Source organism: Seriola dumerili, unplaced genomic scaffold (genome assembly GCF_002260705.1).
Source record: "Seriola dumerili isolate Sdu_G_001 unplaced genomic scaffold, Sdu_1.0 BDQW01000016.1, whole genome shotgun sequence".
Taxonomy (NCBI): Eukaryota; Metazoa; Chordata; class Actinopteri; order Carangiformes; family Carangidae; genus Seriola; species Seriola dumerili.
In genome coordinates this window covers 1,818,128-1,841,925 of record NW_019174271.1, presented here as the reverse complement: position 1 = coordinate 1,841,925, position 23,798 = coordinate 1,818,128, and the positions used below count along the sequence as shown (strand labels likewise).

At 41.8% G+C, this 23,798-nt stretch overlaps 1 protein-coding gene across 1 annotated transcript; it reads right to left on the bottom strand.

Annotated features, from left to right (window-relative positions):
- Positions 1–620: 620 nt before the first annotated feature.
- On the bottom strand, positions 621–18,415 carry cep162 (centrosomal protein 162). The gene is made up of 25 exons (XM_022751064.1): positions 18,342–18,415; positions 17,072–17,261; positions 16,646–16,731; positions 15,820–15,881; positions 14,822–14,852; positions 14,076–14,282; positions 13,742–13,823; positions 11,836–12,085; positions 11,389–11,596; positions 11,150–11,271; positions 10,304–10,438; positions 7,952–8,083; positions 7,740–7,852; positions 7,114–7,213; positions 6,891–7,017; positions 6,632–6,795; positions 5,873–5,977; positions 5,565–5,792; positions 4,233–4,467; positions 3,835–4,170; positions 2,278–2,410; positions 2,066–2,207; positions 1,892–1,990; positions 1,115–1,249; positions 621–1,000 (listed from the first exon to the last, which is right to left on the bottom strand). Exons 2-25 carry the CDS (start codon positions 17,239–17,241, stop codon positions 824–826), a joined length of 3,579 nt encoding a protein of 1,192 aa, XP_022606785.1. The 5' UTR covers positions 17,242–17,261; positions 18,342–18,415; the 3' UTR covers positions 621–823.
- Between the last annotated feature and the right edge of the window lie 5,383 nt (positions 18,416–23,798).

The following is a 23,798-nucleotide window of genomic DNA, read 5'->3' as shown; positions in this document are numbered from 1 at the left end:
ACCTCCAGAGAGAAGCCTGAGAGAGGAGATGTAAAACTACAGAGAGGAACCACAAATGTATCTTCTTATGGATGGACACTTCAAATAAAACACAGGAGAAAAGGAAAATATGGAGCTTTAATACACAGATTAACTGGTTCCTGATGATAGAGGCTGTTTTTTAACCAACATGGTTCCCAGAGAAAAATTCTAAATAATTATAATGACCTCCTGATCTTTTGGTGCCACTGTCAGAGTCTTGTATCTGCTGAGCTTCTTGTTAATGACCAGTCTTTTCTAAATCTTAGCACCCCCTCCTGATAAGGCTCAAAGTCATCACAATGTTTTTTTCTACCACTTATTGTATGTGGAGTTTATTAAAGCTGCTACAATGACATGTTGACAGATGAGATCTAGTGCTGTGTTTTTAACACATATTTTCCACCTGCGTGCTCGGTAAGAGAAAGAGCTCTTTGAACTGAATGTGGGATAAAGTGGAGTGGATTCTCCAGACTGTGTAAACGCAGCAGTTAGTTGGTGATGATTCATCAGGCGCAGCAGCTGTTTGAATACAAAGGACTGAGAGGCCAGTGTATGAAAGGATAGACTGAATCACACTTAAACAAGATCTGAACATTTATTTTCATTAATATTAAATAAGTTACAGTGATACAAATAAAAAATACAAAGCTACTACAAAGAGAAAAAGATGGGATGTGTGAATATTACAGATATTAGTCAGACACTGATCTGGATCTGGAGTCCATGTCTGACCAACATCACACTGACTATCAATCAGTCAGAGGTTGTGTGTGTTGACTGAGGGGGGGCTGTGGTGGGGGGGTCAGGAGGGGGGGAACACCACTCCTTGTCTCTGGAGGTGTCTCAGGATATCCAGGATGGAGTCCAGCTCCAGACGGAAAGCCTCCAGCTCTCTGCTTTTGTCCTGAGCCAGATGTTTCCAGCGCTCCACCTCTGACTGCTGGTTGGCCTCCAGCATCTGCCGTGATCCACCAATCACCTGCAGGCAGAGGGACAAACAGGTACTGAGGTCAGTTAGTATCTCTGTTCAATAAGTCCTTCAGGCTCCTCAGATGTTTTGCCTACAAACAGTAACACCCTCCATCATGTGTACCTGCGTCAGCTCCTTCTCTCTGTGTTGGTGTCTGAGCTCCATGGTGACCAGCTTCCTCTCCAGGCTACAGAGGAGCTTCACCTCTGGACTCTGAGCCTCTTTAGCTTCCTTCAGCTCCTTCAGCAGTCTGCTCAGCTGATGGAAACAGTGACTCAAAATAGTTCAAAAAGAATTCAAATGAAACATAATAATGTCACAGACACACATTTATTTTGAAATACAGAACGAAAAGAACCTAGCCCTTTAGACCAACTGATGAAAATATAATTAGATACAAACACTGATGGAGCACAGGGGGACTCCATCTCTGTGTTGCATTCAGAGGAAACTGGTACAAATCGAGTAAAGAGGACGTGTCTTCATTCAGTGACACTTGAATCATCAACAAATTACAACTCAGGCAAATACTCTGTCCCACTGTGAGAGGGTTTGGAAACACGTCATTGAGTTACTCTCAACACGCGCTGGTGTCACAGCTGCTAAAATATGTTGTTAATGTTCAAACTTCATTCACTCACATTTTCTTTTTCTTGATTAACTGTCATTTAAGTACGCTGCCTTTAATGTTGTACTTTTATTATTTTTAGTTTTACTTATTCAGTTTTCTGATGTGACTGGACAGACTTTATTTAAGCACACCATGTTTTTTGTGTTGTGAGTCTGTGTGAACAGTTTTTATTTGCCTATCATAAAGTCAGTGATTAATATTCGACCAATAATAACAAAGTCTTCTTGCATTAAATAAATCACCAGATTAACCCTTCGCCTGCTGCTCACCTGCCTCTGCAGAGCACTCTCTCTGGTCCTGGATGTCACCAGAGCTTCTTTAGCTCCCTGCAGCTGCTCCAGCTGCTGTTGCAGATGTTTCACCTGGACCTGCAGGTAAACGCCAGGTTTAAAGCAGCAGAAACATCGTCAGCACTTCCTGATGACTGATGGGTGAAGCTGTACCTCCTGACTGTTGATGTGATTGGCCTGTTCAGCGACCTTTGAGGAGGAGTGTTCCAGGGCGTGGGTGGCACACAGCTGGTCTAACACCCTGAGGTGTTCAGTCTGTATGGAGGACAGCTGCTCTGCAGACTGCTGCTTCAGCCTGAAACATCACAGTGTATCCTGTAGTTCACTCACACTGACGCTCTGCAGAGGACAGGTGTTACACTTACCTGCACAGCTCCTCCTTGGTCTGTACAGCTTCAGCCTTCAACGCCTCCTTCTCCTGTTCATTCTGCAGCTGCAGCAGCTCCAGACGCCTCCGCAGAGCCTCGTTCTCCTGCAGAACCTCAGAGATATGACTCCCTGTCACAGACACACAACATTGAAGAGGTTTCACTCACTGTGATGATTCCTCCTGTCTAAAATGTGAAGAGTCTCGTTGTGGACTCATAGACTCCGACTCACAAGATGAAAACAATCAGCCACTCTGTCACAGCTGTAATAACACTGTATATAAGGACATTTGAGTGTTCAGGGTTTTTCCTGCAGAGAATTGGGAGGCGGCCGCCTCCGTCAAATTTCGTGCCGCCTCCGCCTCCCAACAAAATTCTAGTACTTATTTTCTCTGTACTTGGTTGATTTGAATCAATACAGGATACAGCAATTTGTCCCGTATTTTCGTTCATGCTATGTCCTCAAAGTGCTGTGAATAATGTAATGTCAAGTAAAAACCAAACCAGTTGCCACCTTTTTTCACATAAAAGGTGGCAACCCAACAGATGGATATAATCTCTTTTACATCTTACTGACAGTAGGCCTAGTTCTCAGCCACAAGTGGAAGGTGGAGGAGAGATCAGAGTGTGAGAGAGGAGTCAAGGCGAGAGTACCAAACCAATGTTTACATGATTTTGTGTGGCTTCGACCCACAGTGGCTGGAGGGATAATGAAAACATAAGACTGGAAACTAGAATCAGCTTCTCCTCCAGAGTCAGATAAAACATTAACCACTGGTGTGAAATTGACTTGTCTCCCGTGAGGAGGAATAAAAATGTAAAGTAAAGCAAAACATCATAACTCATAAACTGAATACACTTTTTTAAACATAAAAAAATGGAAGTTGACGATGATGAGGAGCATTCAGGGATCACCACCTCTCATAACCAGAGCTGGAGTTCTCACATTTACATTTTATCCAAAGAGACAGTGAAGGAATCACCACAGCTTCGGTGCAGAAGGAGGTTAGTGCTAAGTACCATATCTGTTCAATATGACAAAATGAAGGGGATCAGGGAAAGAAGTGCACAGTAAGAGTGAGTTAGACATGTCAGGGTGTTAGAGGTGTGAGGAGAGCAGGTGCTGTCTGAAGAGCTCGGACCAGGGAACCGCAGAGCAGAAGGTCGCCTGGTGTCATGGACGTTTGGACTAAGACGACTGTCATGGAGATGTTTTCCAACCCTAACCTACTCAGCTTGTATCAGACTACAACCTGATGAGAATTTTTAAAGAGAAAACTGGAACAGGTGCATCACTGTTCACAGTGACTGAAAAGCACAGGATCCAGGCAGCATGTCAGAGACCCGTTCTGTTGAGACCACAGTGAAAATCTCTAATCATGAGATTCTCATGATTCGTGAGAGTCGTGCTCTTGTCTTTGGTTATTGGATACAAACCTGTAATTCGTTTTGTAAAGTTTACATCATTCTGCATCACATGACATCTGGTCTGTCCTTGACTGAAGGGTAAGTAAAGGATTTTAGTCTTCAGAAGAAAGTGGACCACATTCCTACCTGAGAAGACTGTGGGCTGGTAGGTCTTCTCGTACTGAGCAGCTGGGACTTCCTCTCCACATGCGTCTCTGGCAGCAGCAGAGAGGGTCTTGGTCGGTCCTGGTGGTCGTCTGGTCTCTGCAGAGAGGGTCTTGGTCTTGGTCTCTGGGGAGCAGGTCTCTGGTCGGGAGCTGGGGACAGACAGCATGCTCCTCCTCTCTCTCTGCAGTCTCTCCACAGTGCGGCTCAGCTCCTGGATGGTTCGTGTTTTGGTGGCGAGCTCGTGGTTTAGCCGCTCTATCCGGACACCAAACGCTGCTTCGGCTTGACGCTGGTGGCGGCCCGGACTTGGTTGGGCCTGTTGGGGGGTGTGGGGTGGGGGGTGGGCAGTTAAGATTTCAGGTTCTGTCCTTGTCTGTGCTTCATGACCTCAGTACTCACCTTGTTTTTGAGCTGCTGCTGGAGAGACTCAATCTGCTCGCCGAGAGATTTCTCTTTCGCCTGGTGGGCTTCCTTCACCTGTTGTAGCTCCGCCTCCAGAGTTTGAACCTGTGACATCCAGGGCTTGATCCCAGCAGCTGAGCTTTCCCCTTCAACCTGCTGCTTCTGTTCCAGCTGCTGCTCCAGCTCTGAGATCTGCTGCTCGTAGCGCAGCTACATGGAGCACACAAACACACACATACAAATACAAACGCAAACACAAATACACACAGATACACATGCAAACACAAATACAAACACAGACGCACACACACACACAGATGCAAACACAAACGCACACACACACAGATACAAACACAAACGCACACACACACACAGATACAAACACAGACGTAAACAAACACAGACGCAAACACACACAGATACAAATACAAACACACACACACACATACACAGATACGAACACAAACACAAATTCAAACACACACACACACACAGATACAAACACAGACGCAAACACACACAGATACAAATACAAACACACACACACACATACACATACACAGATACGAACACAAAACAAATTCAAACACACACACACACACAGATACAATTTTGAGATACAAATTTGTATAAACATCTGTATAAACAACATCCAGGAGGCAAGTGATTTTCTTTTTCTGGGAAGGAAGAAAAACTAAAAATGTGTTAAAGAAAAATGCCCCCCTCCTCAATGTTTTCCCACTTTCCTCTCTGGGGTTGTTTTCATAGATTAAAAAATTTTTTTCCAAACAACCCCAGAGAAGGAAAAGAACAGAGCTTCTTTTCATAAATTAAAATAACAAAAACTTAAAAAAGTGATCCTGGCAAAAAAAGAAAAAAAATTCATTTTCCTTTCAGCGCTTCTGTACATTTCTGTTTCTTTTGCTGCTCAGCAGGAAGAGGGCCGAGGGTTTTAAGAGGTTTTGCTGAGAATAGTGAGAGTGAACCGAACAGAATCAAAGGTTGTGGCTCAGACAGGAGCTGAAAGTAACTGTAACGCTGCAGGGAGCCGAAGACTGAGCTCATCATTGCTTTCACAGTGTTACTTGATGCATCGTTATCATAAAAATAATAATTATAACTTTAGAACTGAGAACAAATAAAACTAACTTTAAAAAATGTTTAAAAACTGCTGCACATTTGATTGATTATTGATTGACCTTGTGATCCCTGCAGAGCTGCTCTTAAATGTTCCTCACACACTAAGTAGCAGGAAGTCTCTAGATCAGTTATTAGAATATTGACTGTGGTACTGATTTCAGTTGTACCTTGACGCTGTGGAATCGTTGTTCCATGGCCCTCAGACTGTGTTTGGCGCTCTCGTCGTGGTTCTCCAGCTCGGACTCCAGGCGCCGGACCCTGTGCTCCAGCACAGCGACGGTGGGCGGAGCCGTCTTAGCTGAGTCCTCGTCCTCAGCAGCGCTGGCTGCAGCGTATATCAGAGCAGGCAGGGAGTTTGGGTTTCTGTGTCGGAGTATCTGCTGCAGCTCCTTCACCTGGTGAAGAGGCGAAGACTCTTAAGCACTGAAGTTGTAGTGTAACAAGTTTGATGAATCAGCTGGTTTGTGTGAGGTACCTGTCGCTCCAGCTCCTGCATCCTCTTCGTCTCCACTGATTTCTCTTTCACCTTTTTCTGCTGCTCGCTGCTTCTTCTGCCCACTTCCATTTTCAGTTTCTCTACCTGAAATCATGAGGACCTTTAATTTCCCACACAGTAAGCAAACTGTTAAACTGTTACTTCCCGCTAAAACAGAGGTCCTGCTGATTGGTCCATGCTGTGGCACTGAGCACCTCCAGTACCAGCTGAGCTCCCCACCCTCTACCTCCAACACATTCCACTAGAACTGTAGGAGTACACTGTAATACGCCGCAGCCGAAGGTCAGCTGAGAGAATCAGAAAGCGCAGTAATACAGTGCGCTCTGTAAGTTTGTGCGTAGGAATACGGTAGTTCAGCGGTTGAGAAAATGTAGTGCCAAAGGCAAGTGCTGTTGTAACTAGTTTCAGTGGGTGTTTTTAAAAGTGTTTAAAACACGTTTTTTCTGGTGCCCCCCCCCCGGTCAGATCTCCTGACTGGGAGCGCACTGATTAGAATCTACAGCAGGTAATCTACCCAGTACGCATGACTACCTCACACAACCCCATGTCAAAAAACCTGAACTATCCCTTTAAGGGGATGGAAGACTTCAGGGGAACCTTGTGGATTATTCAGCTTTAAAGTGGCGGTGTGGTGATCATCATGTGAACAGGTGGCAGTATATAAATACAATGAACTGATGTTTGAACTGAAGGTAAATGAGCTTTAGTCCATGAACATGATAATGAGTGGAGCTTCACCTGCTCTTTGAGCTGACGGATCTCTGCTGTCGCAGCCTTCAGTCTGTCAGCGTCTCTGTCCAGCAGATCCTGGTTCTCAGCAAACCACTGCAGCTTCTTGCTCAGGGCTGACACTTCCTCTCTGTGCTGGTCCTTCAACACACTCATCTCAAAGGTCTTATCACCTGCCACATTGACAAAGGATAAATGTCCAAATAATAAAGGAGCTGCCTCTAATCTTTTAATATCCACATTTTCACTGTTGTGTCTGCAGTCTCACCTGAGGTGGAGACAGCCTGGGCTTTAGCCAGGTCTCTCTCTTTCTTCATGAGCTGCAGGTCGACCTCCAGAGCCTGTTTCTCCTGCTTCAGCCTGTGAATGTCCTCAGACAGCTTCTCCTCATTCCTCTGCACACACACAGACACACACACACACACGTTTTTATATATCTTATGATAAGTGAAGGGGCTGAAACAGATGTTCATTCTAACACTCATTCTTACCTGAAACATAGTGATTTGAGCTAACAAGTCTGTGATGCGCTGAGTGTGATCCATTAAACAGATATTTCCCACAGGCCTTGAGGTTTTACTCAGCTGCTCCCTGGTCAATATGGAACAATGCCACAGAGAATACATTAACATTTTATTATATTATAATTACATTTTACAATTAAGTTACAGTTCAGATAGACACACCATTACTTTTGTTGGTTTTTAAGTGCTGTTTAATTAGTTTAACGGTGAGTCAGACGAACTGGTGCAGTTCTTTTGTAGCATTTTGTGGCAAAATATATTTAAATATTTCTACTACTGAGAATGCACATGAATGAACTTGTCAGATTGCTTCTGGTGATTGTATTTTTTTTGACGTCAAGGCACAAAATACAAACAGAAAAAACAAAAACAAAAGTTACATGATACCAATATTAAACCAATCCTAAACCAAAGTAACACTCAAACAGCCAAAAGTACTGCTATGAACTTCAGCTGCACTCTGTTGTTATAACACAAATATCATTCAGTGTTAATACAGCACTGGCAGAGAAAAACAAATCAAAACCATAACAGCCATGATGACAGCAGTACAATACTGAAGTAAAACAAAAGAAAACCATGACTGAACCGACCTGGTGAAATCCAGCTCACTCAGCAGCCTGTGGTTTTCATTAAACATGGCCTCCTCGTTGGCTTTGCTCTTGGCCTGCTCAGCCTTTATCTGTAAGTACAGCTTCTCATTCTCCTGCGGGTTTGATGGCACAAATATTAAAAACACAACAAGAAAGAGAAGAAAACAAAGAGGGAAAAAAGACAAGGTGAGGACGGTGACGGTGAGACAGACCTGCTGGTAGCCTTTGATGAGCGTCTCCTGCTCCTTCATTTCTTTATGGATGTGTTGGAGCTTGTCTTCTGCTGCAGTCTCTGTGTCCTCGCTCAGTCTCTTCCTCTGACTGGATTCTTCTGCACGTCTCAGCTGATCAGTGAAAAATACAAACATTCACTGCATGGATAAAACCTCTGTTACTGTCAGGGATGTCCACTCTGTCTTTGGACCACCTGCAAATCTCAAACAACAGATTTGATCTACATCCAGTGCCACACACAGCCTGCATTAAAATGACTGCGGGGGTATGACAGGTAAAGAGCTCGTTCCTGCATCACTGCTCTCCTTTGTTCTTCTGTTTAGTGCTTTTGTGATATACCCACAGAGAGAGGAGTGCTGAAAATAGGTGTGAAGTAGAGCTGAAGGATAGGCAAAGAAATTCTACTGCGATTATTTTGGCAGATATTTTGATATGAGTCACGTTTTCAGTTGGAATGATCTTTTTTTTCCATTTCATTTTCATTGAAAACATTTTTAAAATGATGATGATGTGATTTTTGTTGGTCTGGTACCAATCAAACATGTTCCTTTACGTCTGGAGAATATGATTTGTAGCTCAGGGTGTCTCTGTAGCACCACAACACTTCTTTTACGGTCTGTTGTTGTGACACATTGTACCTTTACCAAAAAAACTGCCGCTCCTGTGAGTTAGATGTTGCACTTGGTGGTATTGTGATTTTAATGATATTTCGATTGTTTGTGCAGCTCTAATGCAACGCAACAGTTCCAAACTCTCCAACTCACTTTGTCATGTCATTACTTAAAACACCTGGCTACAACAATCTTACCAATTTATTGTCAGGGCTTTAATTAGAACCTTTTTGTTCCTGTTGTGTATTCACATAAAACAGTGGAAAGTTTGTACATTATAACACCCACCTGTGACATACACAATCAGGCCTCAGCTTCTTAACATCACCCATCTGTTGCTCTCTCAGCTTCTACAGCAGCTTCAGACAGTTTGCAGACCTCTCCACACTGCATTGTGTTGTAGATTTTGTTGTAAGTGGACAAAATTTCCATTTTTGCCCATCAATCTATAATCTATAACCCATGCTGACAAAGTGAAAATATGTTTGTGGAAAACTTCAAATTTATCAAATATCAAAAAAAGAAATCTCTCATTTGCTACATAACTTTTTTAGAGCCTTATTCTTCCTGACAGGTCCTCTTAACTGCTGTCAAGCAGCCAGAGACTTGTCCTGAAGCCACTCCACTGTTGTCTTGGCTAAGGCTGGACAATTAAACATTTAGAACCTCTCACCAACTTCATCTTGCTCATGTCGGTTAGTTTGGTTAACACTTACCCCAATGCCCCTTAAAAATATAGTAGCTCGTGTTCACCCACGTGGCTCTACCCTGTTAGTCTGCGTTCACTCAAAGTGGAGGTGGTCATATAGATGACAGGAGTACAAACACCGAGCCTCAGGCTACATTGGAGTTTTCCAGCCCTTAAAACAGAGACTTTTGGAAACCTTGCTGGAAACATTTTAGTTTGAAAACTCTGGGGTTGTCTTGTGGTCTGGACGGACAAAGGCCGAGATTTTTTAGAAATGTCGCCTCCTGGGGTCTCATCAGTCACGACCACCTGACAGCGGTAAATCCAACTCGGAGAGTGACTAAAGGTAACAGCATCAATTTGTTTAATCACCTGGAACACAATCACGTTGTCGAATATGAAGAGGCCGTGGCTCAAACAAAAAGAGAAACTGATGAGCGCCAAAGTAATTTTTCATTAATCGTAAGCAAGGTAAAAGTAAAAGTCTCCCTGTCTCTGCCACTGAGAAGCACCTCCATAGTATGATGCTGTCACCACCATGCTTCACCGTAGAGATGGTGTTAGACAGGTGATGAGATGGTCGTCCTCCTGAAGCTCTGTCAGTGACCTCCCTGACCAAGGCAGGAACTGACAGGGCATAGAGGTGGACTCATCTGAAGGATTATTAAAGCAAACAGGATGCATCTGACCACAATCAGGAGGGCCGCAACAGAGGAATACTTTTAGATTTTAGATTTTTCATAAATTTGCAAAACTTTCTAAAAAGTGAAGCGGCCTGAAAACCACAACCACTCCCTGTTGACTGTTCACCCTCCGGGTCTTACTATAGCTACACATAAAAAGGAGGGGCCGGATTTTAATATTTCATCATCCAGTCAACAGCAAATAAAGAGTCCACAGCTCTCGCTCTAAATTACACGTTTCAGTAAACACAGAATGTAACACAACGTGAATGTTTTTTTTTTTTTACAACCAGGGTGAAATCAATATTTAGTCTAGACAGTTTGTGAGCTGTGAGCGTGTTTGTGCACCTTGCTTTGAAGCAGGAAGTTCTGCTGTCTGAGTGAGGTGAGCTCCTCTGCTCCTGCTCTCATCATCTGCAGCTCCCTCTCCTTCTGAGCCAGCTGGAGCCTCAGCTCCTCCACCACAGAGCTGTTCTCCTCCCTCTGCAAAGCCACACATCAACACATCAGATGAATCTCAATCAAACCTGACAGAACGGTGTTAATGAAGGAAAAACTGTTTCAATATTATGACATTACAAAAGGTACCAGACATATCAGTGTCTGTATGTTACGTAACATTTATAAGGTAAAAGCTCTTCTCCAGTTATAGACAGGTGTGTGTCTGTCCACATCATGTCCAATCAGCTGAGTTTACCACAGGTGGACTCCAGTCAAGGTGTAGAAACATGATCCAGACAAATGGAGGAACCTGAGCTGAATTTCAAGTGTCACAGTAAAATGTCTGAATAGTTAACTTAATAAATATTATATTAATATTATAATTTATTTTTTGGCCCTACTGGCAATCGATCCATCCTATAATCCTTCTCCCAACAGCAACTGTCCAGCACCTTAGCAACAGTTGCTAAGCACTGTAGGTCCGTCAAGCTTTAGGATCTTCTCAGCGTCACAAAGTGATGTGCAAACAACTATGGGTCTGTTCTTACATTTATCCACATAGAACTGGTTTAACTACTATGTCTCTACTACTGCTCCTCCTCTACACTGTCTGTATGATCACCAACCAGTGGACAAACCAGGTAGTCTCTTTATCATTCCAGTGTTAGCATGAAGTCATGTCCGTAGAAAACTGAAGATCTTTTTGCAAGGTTTTCATTATTAAAGTCAGTTTAATGTCAAGTGTTTTCTTACACTGTTGTTTGGAGGATGATGTGTCGGTCTGGTTTCCTGGTTTCCAGCCTGCTGCTGGAGCACAGCCACTAAAGACTGCACAGATGCCACCAGCTCATTGCTCACCCTCAGACCTGGCTCTGCTAATCAAACAAACATATAGGTTGTTACCAGTATCATCATAGAGACAAAGACCCTCGTCTTAAATCATCTGAGCAGTTTGTTAACGTGATATTTTGTGTGTGAGTGCCTCTAGTAACCTGTGTCCTCTTCTTTTTCTTGGTTCTTTGTGGATTTTTGTGGACGCTGTGGAGAGCGGCTTTTGGCTGTAGCAGCAGCTCTACTGATCCCTGACGACCTGGAGGTCACTGCTGGTCTCCCCTCTGCTCTCCTGACTCGCACAGGAGCCACGGTGGGTTTCCTCAGTGGAGGTGTAGAAGGATGAGAAATGGTGGAGCTGCGGGAGGTCTGGGAAAAGTGTCCATAATTCATCACAGTTACACAATACTGTATGAAAAGATATGGCTGCTAAAAGGTTTGGATTCTAAAGTCACTCTATCGTTAGAATAACTTTTGCACCATTTCTTCACTGCACATCAGCCTATTCTAATAAACAAAGTTCCATTTTTATTTTTAAAATAATTGTATCTGTTCTGTCTGATTAAACCAACTACAAATCCAAGCACAAAGTTTAACGTTTGTCTCACCAGTTGTTTCTTCACTTCGCCAGCCTGAGAGGAAATGTAATGAGAAGACTTGTTGTGATCCTCCATCAGCCTCTCTACCTCCTCTCTGATGCTCCAGGTCAGGTCATGGTTGGGAGGATCTGAGGAGCTTGAAGTCAGTCCCTTGGCTCCCTTTATCCCTGCGGTGGGGTCAGCCTTCCCTGGTCGCTTCACATCTGGGAATGTCCTTTCCAAGGAGCAGGATGTTTGTTCTTGGTCAAGTTCCACAGCACTGTGATCAGAGATTGTCAAGAATAAAAACCACAGTAAAACTAAAACTTGTCAAAACATTTTTTGTCAATGTTGTAACTTGCTTTGAAAAAATTCAGGTTTCAGGAAGAATGTATTCTTGTTTTTATTTATGTAAAAAGTGTATCAAAACTTTACCCCCAATTCTAAATTCTAAACACTTTCTTTCTATATATTACATATAACATGTATTATATTAGTATCATTATTTGGATAGAGTCTATATTTTGTCAGACTGAACTGTTCCCAGTATGAAAGAAAGCTTTGACAAGAAGGTGACATGCTGATGGTCCTCATGGGAAATTGTGAAGAACAGAATATTTGGTCTGAATATCTATAAATGACTCTTAGCGATTACATTTCAAACTTTAGTCTGTGTTTTCAGCCTCTACAGCTGACGCCACTTGATCCTGAAATAAATCTACATTGAAGACTTCACAAATCTTCAAGTGTCGGTGGCAGTTTAAACTGGACTGTGGTACAATGAATTCTGGGTAAATTAAGTTTTTAAGTTTTTAACTCTTTTCAAAGTAAAAAAAAAAAAATGGCCGACTGAAGTACTGCACCCAATCGCGCAGCTCTGTTTACTCAAGCAGAAAATGTTTGTCTTTTGGAAAAATTCAACAATTAAAAGGATGTTTCACTTGGGAAATTCAGCGAACAGTGAAACAATAAAAATAAATTAAAAAAATTCAGCGACAGTAAACAGTGTTAATCTCACAACTGACAGGAGCATCAAAGATATTCAAAAAAGATACAAAAACATGGTACAAGAAAGAATTGTTTAAAAGCAGAGATCCTAAACCAGGAGGAGGACCAGAGGACAAGCTTAAAGACACTACAGACATGGAGCTGAAGATATAAAGTGGGCAGTCACCTCTGTTTTGGGGGATGAACAGAGGACAGCCAAGAGGGGAACGCAGGTAACATCAGGTCAATCATGTCTCTAGCGATTGATTTTGGTGACATCAGTCACCAATTTTTTGCCACATCATCCAGCACTACATGGACAACTCCAGATTAAGCTCTGCACACACTGCCGCGGCACATCATAGGACACATATAAATTCCACCCCTAGCACTAATAGGAAGGGTCACCTTGCAGCACGCCAACAGGACCAGGACCACACACAGAGCAGGACAGCAAAATACCGCAGGTGAGTCGCCTAGTGTAGTTGGTAACTTACAGCAGCAGGTTTGCAGCCAATCTTCAGAGCTTGCTGGGCAATATCTTTTTTGCAACCGTCTTTTGCCATCGTGTTTTTTCTGGGGCAGCGGGGCAACTGTGGTTATTGAGCCTTTGTCCCACTGATCAAAGTGTTGCAATATTTACATATTTGCAGTTTTACCAATCGGGTGTCTGCGGCGGCATTCCTGGAAAGATGCTGTAGGCCTATTTATTTGCCACTGGACTGAAATCTTTGAGATTGCCACTTTAAGTATAAGTAAAATTCTAATTACTGAATGAACTGATGAGACCAATCAATGCCAGATCTCTGTGATAGATGCAGAATGTCCCCAAATTTGAAAGTCCAGAAATCTGAGATATTTCACAACAACTGGACCAACCTGTGAGTGACAGAAACAATGTCTTGTGATATCACCATTTTGGATAATTCTAAGACTTTGCAGACCTCACCTGACAGGCTGTAGGCTGAACCCTCTGATGTGGTCCTCTCCGAGCCGGATCGGCCTCATCAGCTCTTCTGCAGTGGGTATGTCTAAATACAAACACAAAACAATTATTACTCATAGTTCAGTCCTGTCATGAATATCTCAGTGGACGTATCCTTCAGAGGAAACTTTGCAATGAGACAGTCTTATTGAATAATGCATTCAAAGGAGTCAGCTCCTTAACTGGGATCCTGCTTTTATGGACGCATCATACCTGTAGTTAGACCAGTAAATTACACAGACATGACAGACATTGAATCTACCATTCCCACAGATAGTGTTTACAGTAAGTGTCTGACCTGACTCGTTGGTAGAAGCAGGCTGAAGAGACTGTCTGGCATGTTGAGGAGTGAAGGATGGAGACACAGGTCTGTGGATCCTTTCTTCCCCTTCCACAGATGAATAATGGTGATTATAGTCGTCTGAATCCTCCACAACATGGATCTGTCTGTAGGCCTCATGAAGAGCCTCCATCTCTGAGCCTCCACTCTGCACGTATGAGTGGCCTGTACAGAACACGCATTTATTGTAATTTACTAAAAACAACCTAAGATCAAACTAAAATAACCTAGTGCGGAAAGTGCCATGAATCATGAAGTCCTTGTTGGATCTGTTTGATAAGAAACATTAAGAAGCGCTGGACGGGAAAACGATAACTGCTTCTGTCTGAAACAACACGGTTCTACAACAGATGTCAACTACATCCTCAATTTCACACATTGACCATACGCAGTCCACATTAGGTTTTGACCTAGTCTTCTTTAATTACAGCAGCAAAGACCTAAAATACTGTTTTTTTATACAGGCAACCTTTAATATGAATCAGTACTGAGAGATTTTAATGAGAGCACACATATATACAGTATATATCTGGTAGTGAGGTAATTATTAGCTGTTAACATGGTTTACAGTGTAAAGGTATAAATGCTGTGTACAGCTTGTTTTGTCTTCAACTTCATAAACTGTAATTTCTCTTTGACTAAAAGATAATATTCCTTTCCATCTTCCACTCATGATCTCAGTGAAATATTTTTTTTTCTCTTACCTTTGGCAATAACTGGAGACACCTTAGATTTCTGAAAAGCAGATAACATTAAATAATGAACCATGTCACAATATAATTTGTCAATTTGTTATATTTCAAAACAAACAAAGATAAATCTTCGAGCATGTCATCACATTGTGATAAGCGTTTTAGGCTATGTCCACACTACCATGTTTTACTTTTATTATTCCCTCCTGACATCCACACGACTCCAGAGTTTTCAAGCGCATGAAACAGAGACTTTTTGAAACGCTCCTGGACTAGTTTTATTTTGAAAACTCTGTATTGCATCTCATCAGCCTCGACAGCAACTGTCTTTGTTGTTCCTCGTTCGTAGTATTTTGTGTAACTGATCAACTGCAGAGGAGACAATCTGCTTCATATTTACAGCGGCTCACACATGCTCAGTGTTCATGAACGTATGTATGTGTGTGTGTATTTTCAGGTGTGTTAGTCTGGACGGAGATCGATTTGATTTTAAAAAGCCGTTTTAAAATGAAAACATCGTAGTGTGGACGTAGCCTTAATGAACTTGTTTCAGAGCTGACCTCTGAAAATCCAATCCAAAGATAATCATACTTTTACCTTGTTGAGATATTTTGACCAATTTCAGCCTGTCTGACAAGAGCTGCTTGGTGGCTCTGGGTGTTGTGTCACATTTTTGTGAGGATCAGTAACTGCTGAGTTTTTCCTCATTAAATTTTACCTTCACGTTTGACTGTTATGTCTGTAACTCTCAGGGGACACGTGACATTACATAGGATTACACTGGATTAAAATGTATTGTAATGTACCTCTTAGCTTTCACATGCAATAACAGAGATCATCTTTGAAAAAAGACAAGTTACAATCTCCCACCCCTCCATGTCACGAAGTGTTCCCACGATCACAAAGGAATTTTCATGCCCCATCTTGGATAATTGTTGAGGTGACGAAGATCTTAACTTAACAAAGACCACTTTGTTTTATTATTATCATATCAGATTCCAACTACAAACCTCCTCCTGTGGCTCTTTCCCACTCTCCTCATCCTCAAAGTCCTCACTGTAGTGTGGAGAGCCTGTAAAAGCAGAGAGAAAAGGTTGTCTGAAGATTCTCAGTTATCCAGGTCAAGGTTATCTGGGAAAAGTTGAATCGAGAACAACTGGATTAGGTGGTAGGTGCTTGAAGATGTTTTGAGACCCAGATATTTTAACCTCTGAGGGCTTGTTATCAAGGCCACTGATGTCACTTGGTTCATTAGTGCTCCTGGCTGCTGTAACGACAGTCGCTGCTAGGGTACAGCTGGAGTCACAAAGCCTTGGTAACTTTTTAGGTCCATTCCTGTACTTTCATTTCTTAGTGTGTACCTTCAACCTGAGTTGTTCTACTTCCATTTCTGTTCAGTTGTTTAGTTTTGTTGTTTTCCTTATGGATGACTGTGTTTCTGGGATGAGGTCAACTAGTAGTAATTCTTGAGGTATGATGGAGAAGTTTAGTGCTTTGGCTGGGACATCTGGTTTAGTAAGTTCCCTGTCTGACAGGTTGATCATCCATCTGTCCCTCTGGGGGACAAGTCCCTCTGTTCTCCAAGTGCTTGTGGCTGGTGCTTGTAGGAATATTCGTGTCTGTCTTTCTGTGCTCTTGGCTTAAGTTTGTTGGACCTTCTCTGAGACTGCCCTGGGCAGATGTGATGTCAGTTTCTGGAGCAAATGGTCAGTCTTTTCATTCAAACCTTGAAAAGTGAAATGGACTTATAGTAGAGAAAGAAAAGACCTGATTAAAACGCAGCAGCACAGAGGGATAAAAAAACAAGTAAGTTTGCAATGGATTCATTCCTGTTACCTGGAGAGGTTCTGGTGGCGTCTGCGACTCTGGCTTTGCTTTGACCATGACTCTGCTCCTCTGATTCCTCGGCTTCCTCTGCTTTCCTGGAGGGGAGATATTTATCCTCATTACAGTGCAGCGACAACCCTGAGCTTCAGCAGCAGCAAAGCCGCTGCATCACATAGCCTATAAGGAAGCATAGGGTCTGTAATTGCTCCATTCGTTGAGCTATTGTCAAATCACAGTGGGCATTCATAGAATTTATTTAACTTTTAAATAGATTCAGTTACTTAACCAAAGCAATACAGATAACTGAACCAAAACTATTTTTTATCATTGTGTATGATATTGTCATTGCATCTAGTAGGAGACCACTATAGATTTATTTCTGAAAGGTTTCAGTCTTTTAGTTGAAGTAATATCAGACCGAGGTGGTTTCCATACCTGAGGTTGGTACCTATGGTAGAACTAGTAGAGTCCAGCTCTCTGTTCAGCTTGGAGTAATCTATTGTTGACAAGGCCCCTGCTTCTAACTGAGCAAAAAACCTGGCTTTCTCTTCTTCCTCCTCCAGAGTGTCCAAGCCCATACTACTCATGTTGACAGCTGGTGCCATCACTGAGTCTGCACACACACCTGCACACACACATAACAAGAACACACATGGTAATCACACTTGTGGTAATTCTGAACTGAAAAACTCACAATGTGCGTGAGAATAAAGGAGAAATGTGAGGTGTCTGACAGGACAGAGAAACTCCTTATAGGCTGCTGTGGACCTCCATGACTTGTTATTTTGGACAGCTGTCTCGCGATATTAGTACGTAACAGCCAACATGACAGAGTCTGATGGTGAAATCAGCATAGAAGATGCCCCCGCCACTTTTAAATAGTTTGTGTGACAGCATTTTGGGTACCTGGTGAAAACAATAAACGGTGACAGAGTGACAGACAAGACACAAAATATGTAAGCACTGTAAGAAAATAGTGCGGTACACTGCGGCTAACACAAGCACTATGCAAAGATACCTACAGAACCAGCACAGCTCTAAAACTGATTTGACAGTGCCGTGCTGAGCAGGTGACAGGTGTGTTGACAGTGTTTGTGCTCTGAAAGACGTCACAGCAAAGGAAATGGGCAAAAATTAGCATGCTGACCCGGGTGCTGATCGGCGCTGGAGCCGACAAATACCTGTGACTACTGCAGTGTCATTTAAACCGGGAGTGAATGACAACTGTACCCTTTCACATTGACAACAAAAGCCAGATGTTAGTGGATGTTAGTGGGTTTTTTGATCAGTGTAAAGTTCACTGAGAGCCCTGCTCTTTTCATCAGGAGCGCCCCGACCAAACTCATACAGTTATAGTACAGTACAGTTCCAAACATTTACACCTGGAAACTGCCCAGTACAACAGTCTGACCCGGCCTCAGTCTCCATTTTAAAAACCCACTTAAGCGCACCAATTTTGACGTAAGAAGGGTATTAGTGTTTGTAACTAGGGAGGGGAAGGCACCAAGTTTCCCTGCTTTGACTGTCAAATTTTCAAGTGGTCTTCTGATTCTATGTATCTTCAATTTATTGTTTCCTTGAGTTTGGAAACACTGAGAAAAAGGTTGAACAACTTTGCTGTCTCATGTTGTCAGATGTCACAAGTATGATGCATGCAGGTAATCTGCTCCAAACAGAAGCTCACTTCTGCGCACTGTGGACTCACCCTGTGTCTCTGTGTTGTCTCTGCTGAGCACAACTGCTTCTAGTCCTTCTTCCCTCAAACCAGTGTCTCCTGGATCCTCGTCCTCTTCTCGAATTGGGTGAGACTTCCTTAAAGACTTCCTGAAAGACTTCCCAGAACCCAGCAGACCTGCACAAACATGTCATTGAAAGGCATAAATCAGGTTTGTGTTCCTTAATGTAGAACATATAGGTCAGTTAATCTAACAACTCATTATCTCAGGGTAATGAATGACAACTACAAACACACAATCTATTTATTTAATTTACAGGTATTTATTTTAATGTATTTACTTATCTTGTGCCAAAAACATATTCACACTGATAATACAGGTTGCACATGAGGACAAATATAATACACATCAAATAACTGTGGACGCACAAACGATCATGTAGGTAATTCAAAACCTGACACAATCATGACAAAAAATAAAATCACAACATTGTAGTGTAAAAAAAGCCTCTGTCATAGAGACTGTATTAGAATGCTTTAAACTTTACAGGTGTGTTCATGTTGTTGTGTCCTCACCACAAATGTACTGTTTTTCCTTCCAGTTTCATCCATACAAAGCTTTTCTTACAGTCCTTATCCTGTTCAAGCGCACAGGAAGTGTACACGTTGTTTCTCCGGCATACATACTCATTAAGCACTTTATTAGGAACACTTGTGCACCTGTGCATATTTTTATGCGTTAACTTTCAGTTAGCTTCTTATTCTTTTACAACCTCAGGCTCTGTACGTGTTGCCATCTTACCACCTGTGGGTGGGCCTCAGTCTCAATAAACCAGTAAACTCAGTACAGTATAGTCCAGGTTGTCCTGCCAACGAGATCACTGTAAACTTTCTGAAAATCACTGAATCATTCTAACTATTTGTTTTTTCCCTGAAGCACATGAGTGCCAAGGCCTCTATCTCTCTCCCTTCTCCTTCTCTATCTCCTTCCTGTTCCTCTCCGCAGGTCCTCCCGCCTCCAGAGCTGCAGCTGTAGAGTCTGGATCTGCAACTGCAAACCACCTACTGCCCCATGATCCTGTTCAACACCTGCTGCTAAACCTGCTCAAATCTACTATAACTAATAATGATAATTATTAATGTCATTAGCTGTCATTACTACTTTATCAGTAGCAGCACTACAGCCATTACATTACTATTGCTGTTACTGTTGCTATCACTATTATTAATATTGCTATCATTGCAGGTTCTTCATTTTTTCCTCCGTGCTCTTGCTCTCTCTCTCTCTCTCTCTCTCTCTCTCTCTCTCTCTCTCTCTCCATCTCCAACCCAACCGGTCGAGGCAGATGGCGGCCCACCCTGAGTCCGGTTCTGCTCGAGGTTTCTGCCTCTTAAAAGGAAGTCTTTCCTTGCCACTGTTGCCTAGTGCTGCTCTTGGTGAGAATTGTTGGGTCTCTGTAAATAATATTATAAAGAGAAGGTCTAGACCTGCTCTATTTGGAAAGTGCCTTGAGATAACTTATGTTGTGAATTGGCGCTATACAAATAAAATTGACTTTATTTGACTTGACCTGCTTATTCATTCAATAAGCTAATCATGTGGCAATAGAACAATGCATAACATCATGCAGATAAAGGTGAGGAGCTCCAGCTAATGTTCATATCAAACATCAGAATGAAGAGAAATGTGACTCAGTGACTTTGACCATGGTGTGATTGCTGGTTTGAGACCTGAATCCAGTAGAACACCTTTGGGATGAAGTAGAACAGGAGATTGGCAGCATGACTCAGCAGAAATGATGTGATGCATCATGATGTGATGAGGAAAGTTTCAACATCTGGTGGATCAATGACATGAAGAACTGAGGAACTACCCAAGTGTAAGTGTGCTGTTCCTAATAAAGTGCTCAGTGAGTGTAGATTAGGAAACTAATCAATCAGCTGCAGGTGTTTCTTGGAACTAAATCTGAGTGTAGATTGATGGAACCTGGACAAATCTGTGTTTCAGCCAAGTCTTAATTCCTGACAAAGGTCTAAATAACCAAAATCACTGCATGAATAAATTACCTAAAAGTAAATACCAGCATGAATATTCTGCTGTATTTACTCAAGCCGCAGAGAAGAGTAATAACTCTAACTTTCCAACTTGAGTCTTTCCATTTTCATAGACCTTAAAAATCTACATGCTAAAGGCTGAAAATCCTCATTTATGTTAAAATGGGTAAGAAATGAAACTCCTCTAGGACTTTCATGTCTCTCATAGCCCCACACTGCCACCCAGTGTCCTCTGATGTACAGTACACCACAAAACTGAGAAGCCCCGCAGCTGTAGCAGTAGTTAGGAAGAACCATACTACCCGTAACAGAAGGTGCATTGGCTATCCTGAAAAAATGATGCCACACACAGTTCACTATTTACACAACCTTACAATATAAAACCGACTTGGCACAAGGATTATCTGTGAATATGGTGTTTCAGTGACTGATCAGAATGTGGAGGACACTGCATGAAGTAAACCTGTATGGTCGGCATCCAAAACAAAAACCATTACCAACAAAACAGCACAAAACTGCAAGATTAAACTTCGCTGAAGAACATGATGAAACATCAGATTGTGATTCAAATGTTGCTAAATCCTGACGGGTGCACAGAAGGACCTGACATCACCTTCTTCCAACAGACTCCCGCCCACTTCAAACCAGTGACAAGCGTACAGAAAAAAAACACAAATATAGATATATCTTATTTGAGTTCTAATTTAGGACCAAATGCATTTTCAGATGGGGATGTAGAGAATATACATTTAACTATCCTACAAGTACGCAACATATCAACATAAATAGTGGCATTACATTGTACATGGTTTATCTATAGCAAACAGGAGGAATAATGCTGCTCTCTCTCTCTTTCTCCATTTGTTTTTTCTCTACAATCTACTCTTATGGGCGTTTGATGACTGTCAGCTGTTAATGGCAGTCATAAAATCCTATAACATATGCCAATATTCTCCCTCAGTTCCTTCCTGGACTGCAGAGCTTAAACACTGACACAGCCGTACCCTCTGACATTACACAACCTCGTTATGAAAAGAGCCAAAGGCTAACATGTCCAGTGTGATAGAGAGTCCACTTCTCATTATTACCTCTCCCTGTTCCTCCACCATTGTGTTCGTCATCTTGCCACCATGACACTGCTGGTTTTGGGGCTGATTTCTCGCTGCTTTTAGCGCAAGGCAGCTTCTCAGAGCCGCCCAAGTCCACCGAGTCATCTGAAACAGACTGACAGGGAATCAGGTTTTAGTCAGAGAGATGCCTTCAGGACAAGACTGTGTTTTAAACCATGGCATCCTTTGCCTTTTGTGTCCATCGCAGATGTTGAGTATGTGTGTACTTTGAAAAGACCAAGCCACCTACTGCTTATATTTGGAAACTCAACTATCACGCAGACAGTGATCTTCAGTAAAGGTCAGCTGCTTGTAGGGCTGCCGTGATTAGTTGCCATAATCGACAACGTTGACTATGAAAATGCGTCGATGTCAATATTTTACGTCAACAAATTGTTTCCCATACATACATTGATTTATTTGTGGCGGCCAGTCACTATTAACCCCCATATATTTATTTTCTAAATCAGCTATGGCCACACTGCTTCTCTGTCCTCTGGCCTGCAACCACTATCACTGAACTTTACGTTACTGTTAGTGCAATAAAAAAGTAAAAGGCCAATAAGAACTTTATACAACCACCTGTTCAACAAGCAACAAACAGAAAAAAGATATTTTATCTATTTCCTCCACCGACTCCCAGTGTCTTTTAGTGTCTTTTAGCTAATAGTGAACTGTGATGAGAAGCTAAAAGGAAAGCTGTCTGTGTGTAAGTCTAACTGATGTCTTAGTTTACCACAAAACTTAAAATGTTGTAATCTGAACAACTGAGACAAACCAGAACAATCAATTCACATCCTGTTCTGAATTTATAATTTTTTTAAAAAGAACCAGTAATACTGGGCGCTGGATCAATAAGTGTATGGATAAGATAAAATAAAATCAGCTGGTTACTGTCTGACTTGGGAGGATGAGCACATCACAGTTCAAATCCCTTCACTATAACTCTTGTTTAACCAGTGTTATTTTGTGATTATTATTTCTTACAGCGCACAATGAGATCAGTCACAAACATGTGAAGGATTACTTCATGTAAGTGTTGTCTGTTCACTTAGTAGTCAGAGCTTTTTAATATCTTTTGTCCTTGCAGCTGATAAATACTCTCATCAAGCCAAAAAGTTGTTGCTGCTGCCTGAGGATTTACACAGAATAAGTGTTTGAGAAAATGTCTAACCCAGAATCTGGGTTTATTGATCATGCCAGAGTGTCATTTAGATTTTCTGGAGGAAAATGAATCATTTAGATTAATCGACTAATAGATAAAATAATTGATAGATTAATTGTTGCTGCTTGTTCTTCTTTTAGGTTTACAGTACATAATATAAGACAAGTTAACATCCAGTCAGTGTTTTAACTTACAGTTTATACTCTGATGTTGTTTATGAAGCATATTAACATTTACAGATGAATGATTAATTCCATATTGTGCAATTCATGCAACCCTTACACAACCACAAATAATCCATGAGCAGTACCACAGTAGCCTGTACAGTGTCACGTTACCTCCTTTAAGAACAGCTCAAACTGTTCATCCAGCTCCTCCTTGGTCAGTCTGTGAGACATAGTGACACCATCCACTCCATCGGTCAATGGCAACTAGACAACTGACATCAAGAGAAAAATCATTCAGGGAAAGAAATTAGAGCCCAATCCATTTATCGGTTGGCTGATATTGGCCTATCACAAATGTTTATATACATGTGTGTATATATATATATATATATATGTGTGTGTGTGTGTTCGTATATGGGCTGATATATATCGATATCGGAATATACTCCCTAATATCTGCCCCAAAAATCCAATATTGGTCAGGCTCTAAAAGAAATTACACACGTGTACTATATCCTCACACACTTTAAGCTATACCTAAATGTGATATGGTACAATATGGTATTTACAGGTACCTTATGTTCTTTTTATTGCAGATACTAAGACAAAATACAATAATCTTGAATCTTGAGACTTTTTTCTTCTTTATTGTCAAATATAATAAAGATGACTTTTCATACTGGATGTAGAGAGTTGGACCAGGGGACCACAGGGACAGGCAGGGAAAGACTTTTAATTACAAGAGAAATCAATAATCTATTTTGCACTCAAGCACAAATACAGTATAATCAAGCTTGGGATTTTAATGATTGTGATATACACTGGCTAAAATATTGTTTTTCCCTTGTGATACAATATATGATACATTACGGGACATTACACAGTATGAGAGCCTTGGAACTAGTTGACCTAAATGTTATATAGCCATTCTCAGTGTTATTTACTGTACCTATGGGCTTCGTGTTATGGCTAGTCAAAATATTTGCTGTGG

Excerpts from the sequence above, each read along its gene's own strand:
- cep162 (XM_022751064.1), bottom strand. The coding sequence starts at position 17,241 with ATGGCACCAGCTGTCAACATGAGTAGTATGGGCTTGGACACTCTGGAG. Across the intron at positions 14,853-15,819 it reads GGAAAGAGCCACAGGAGGAG|AAATCTAAGGTGTCTCCAGT; the intron begins GTTTGTAGTTGG and ends TCTGCTTTTCAG. Across the intron at positions 13,824-14,075 it reads TGCTTCTACCAACGAGTCAG|ACATACCCACTGCAGAAGAG; the intron begins GTCAGACACTTA and ends GTTTGTATTTAG.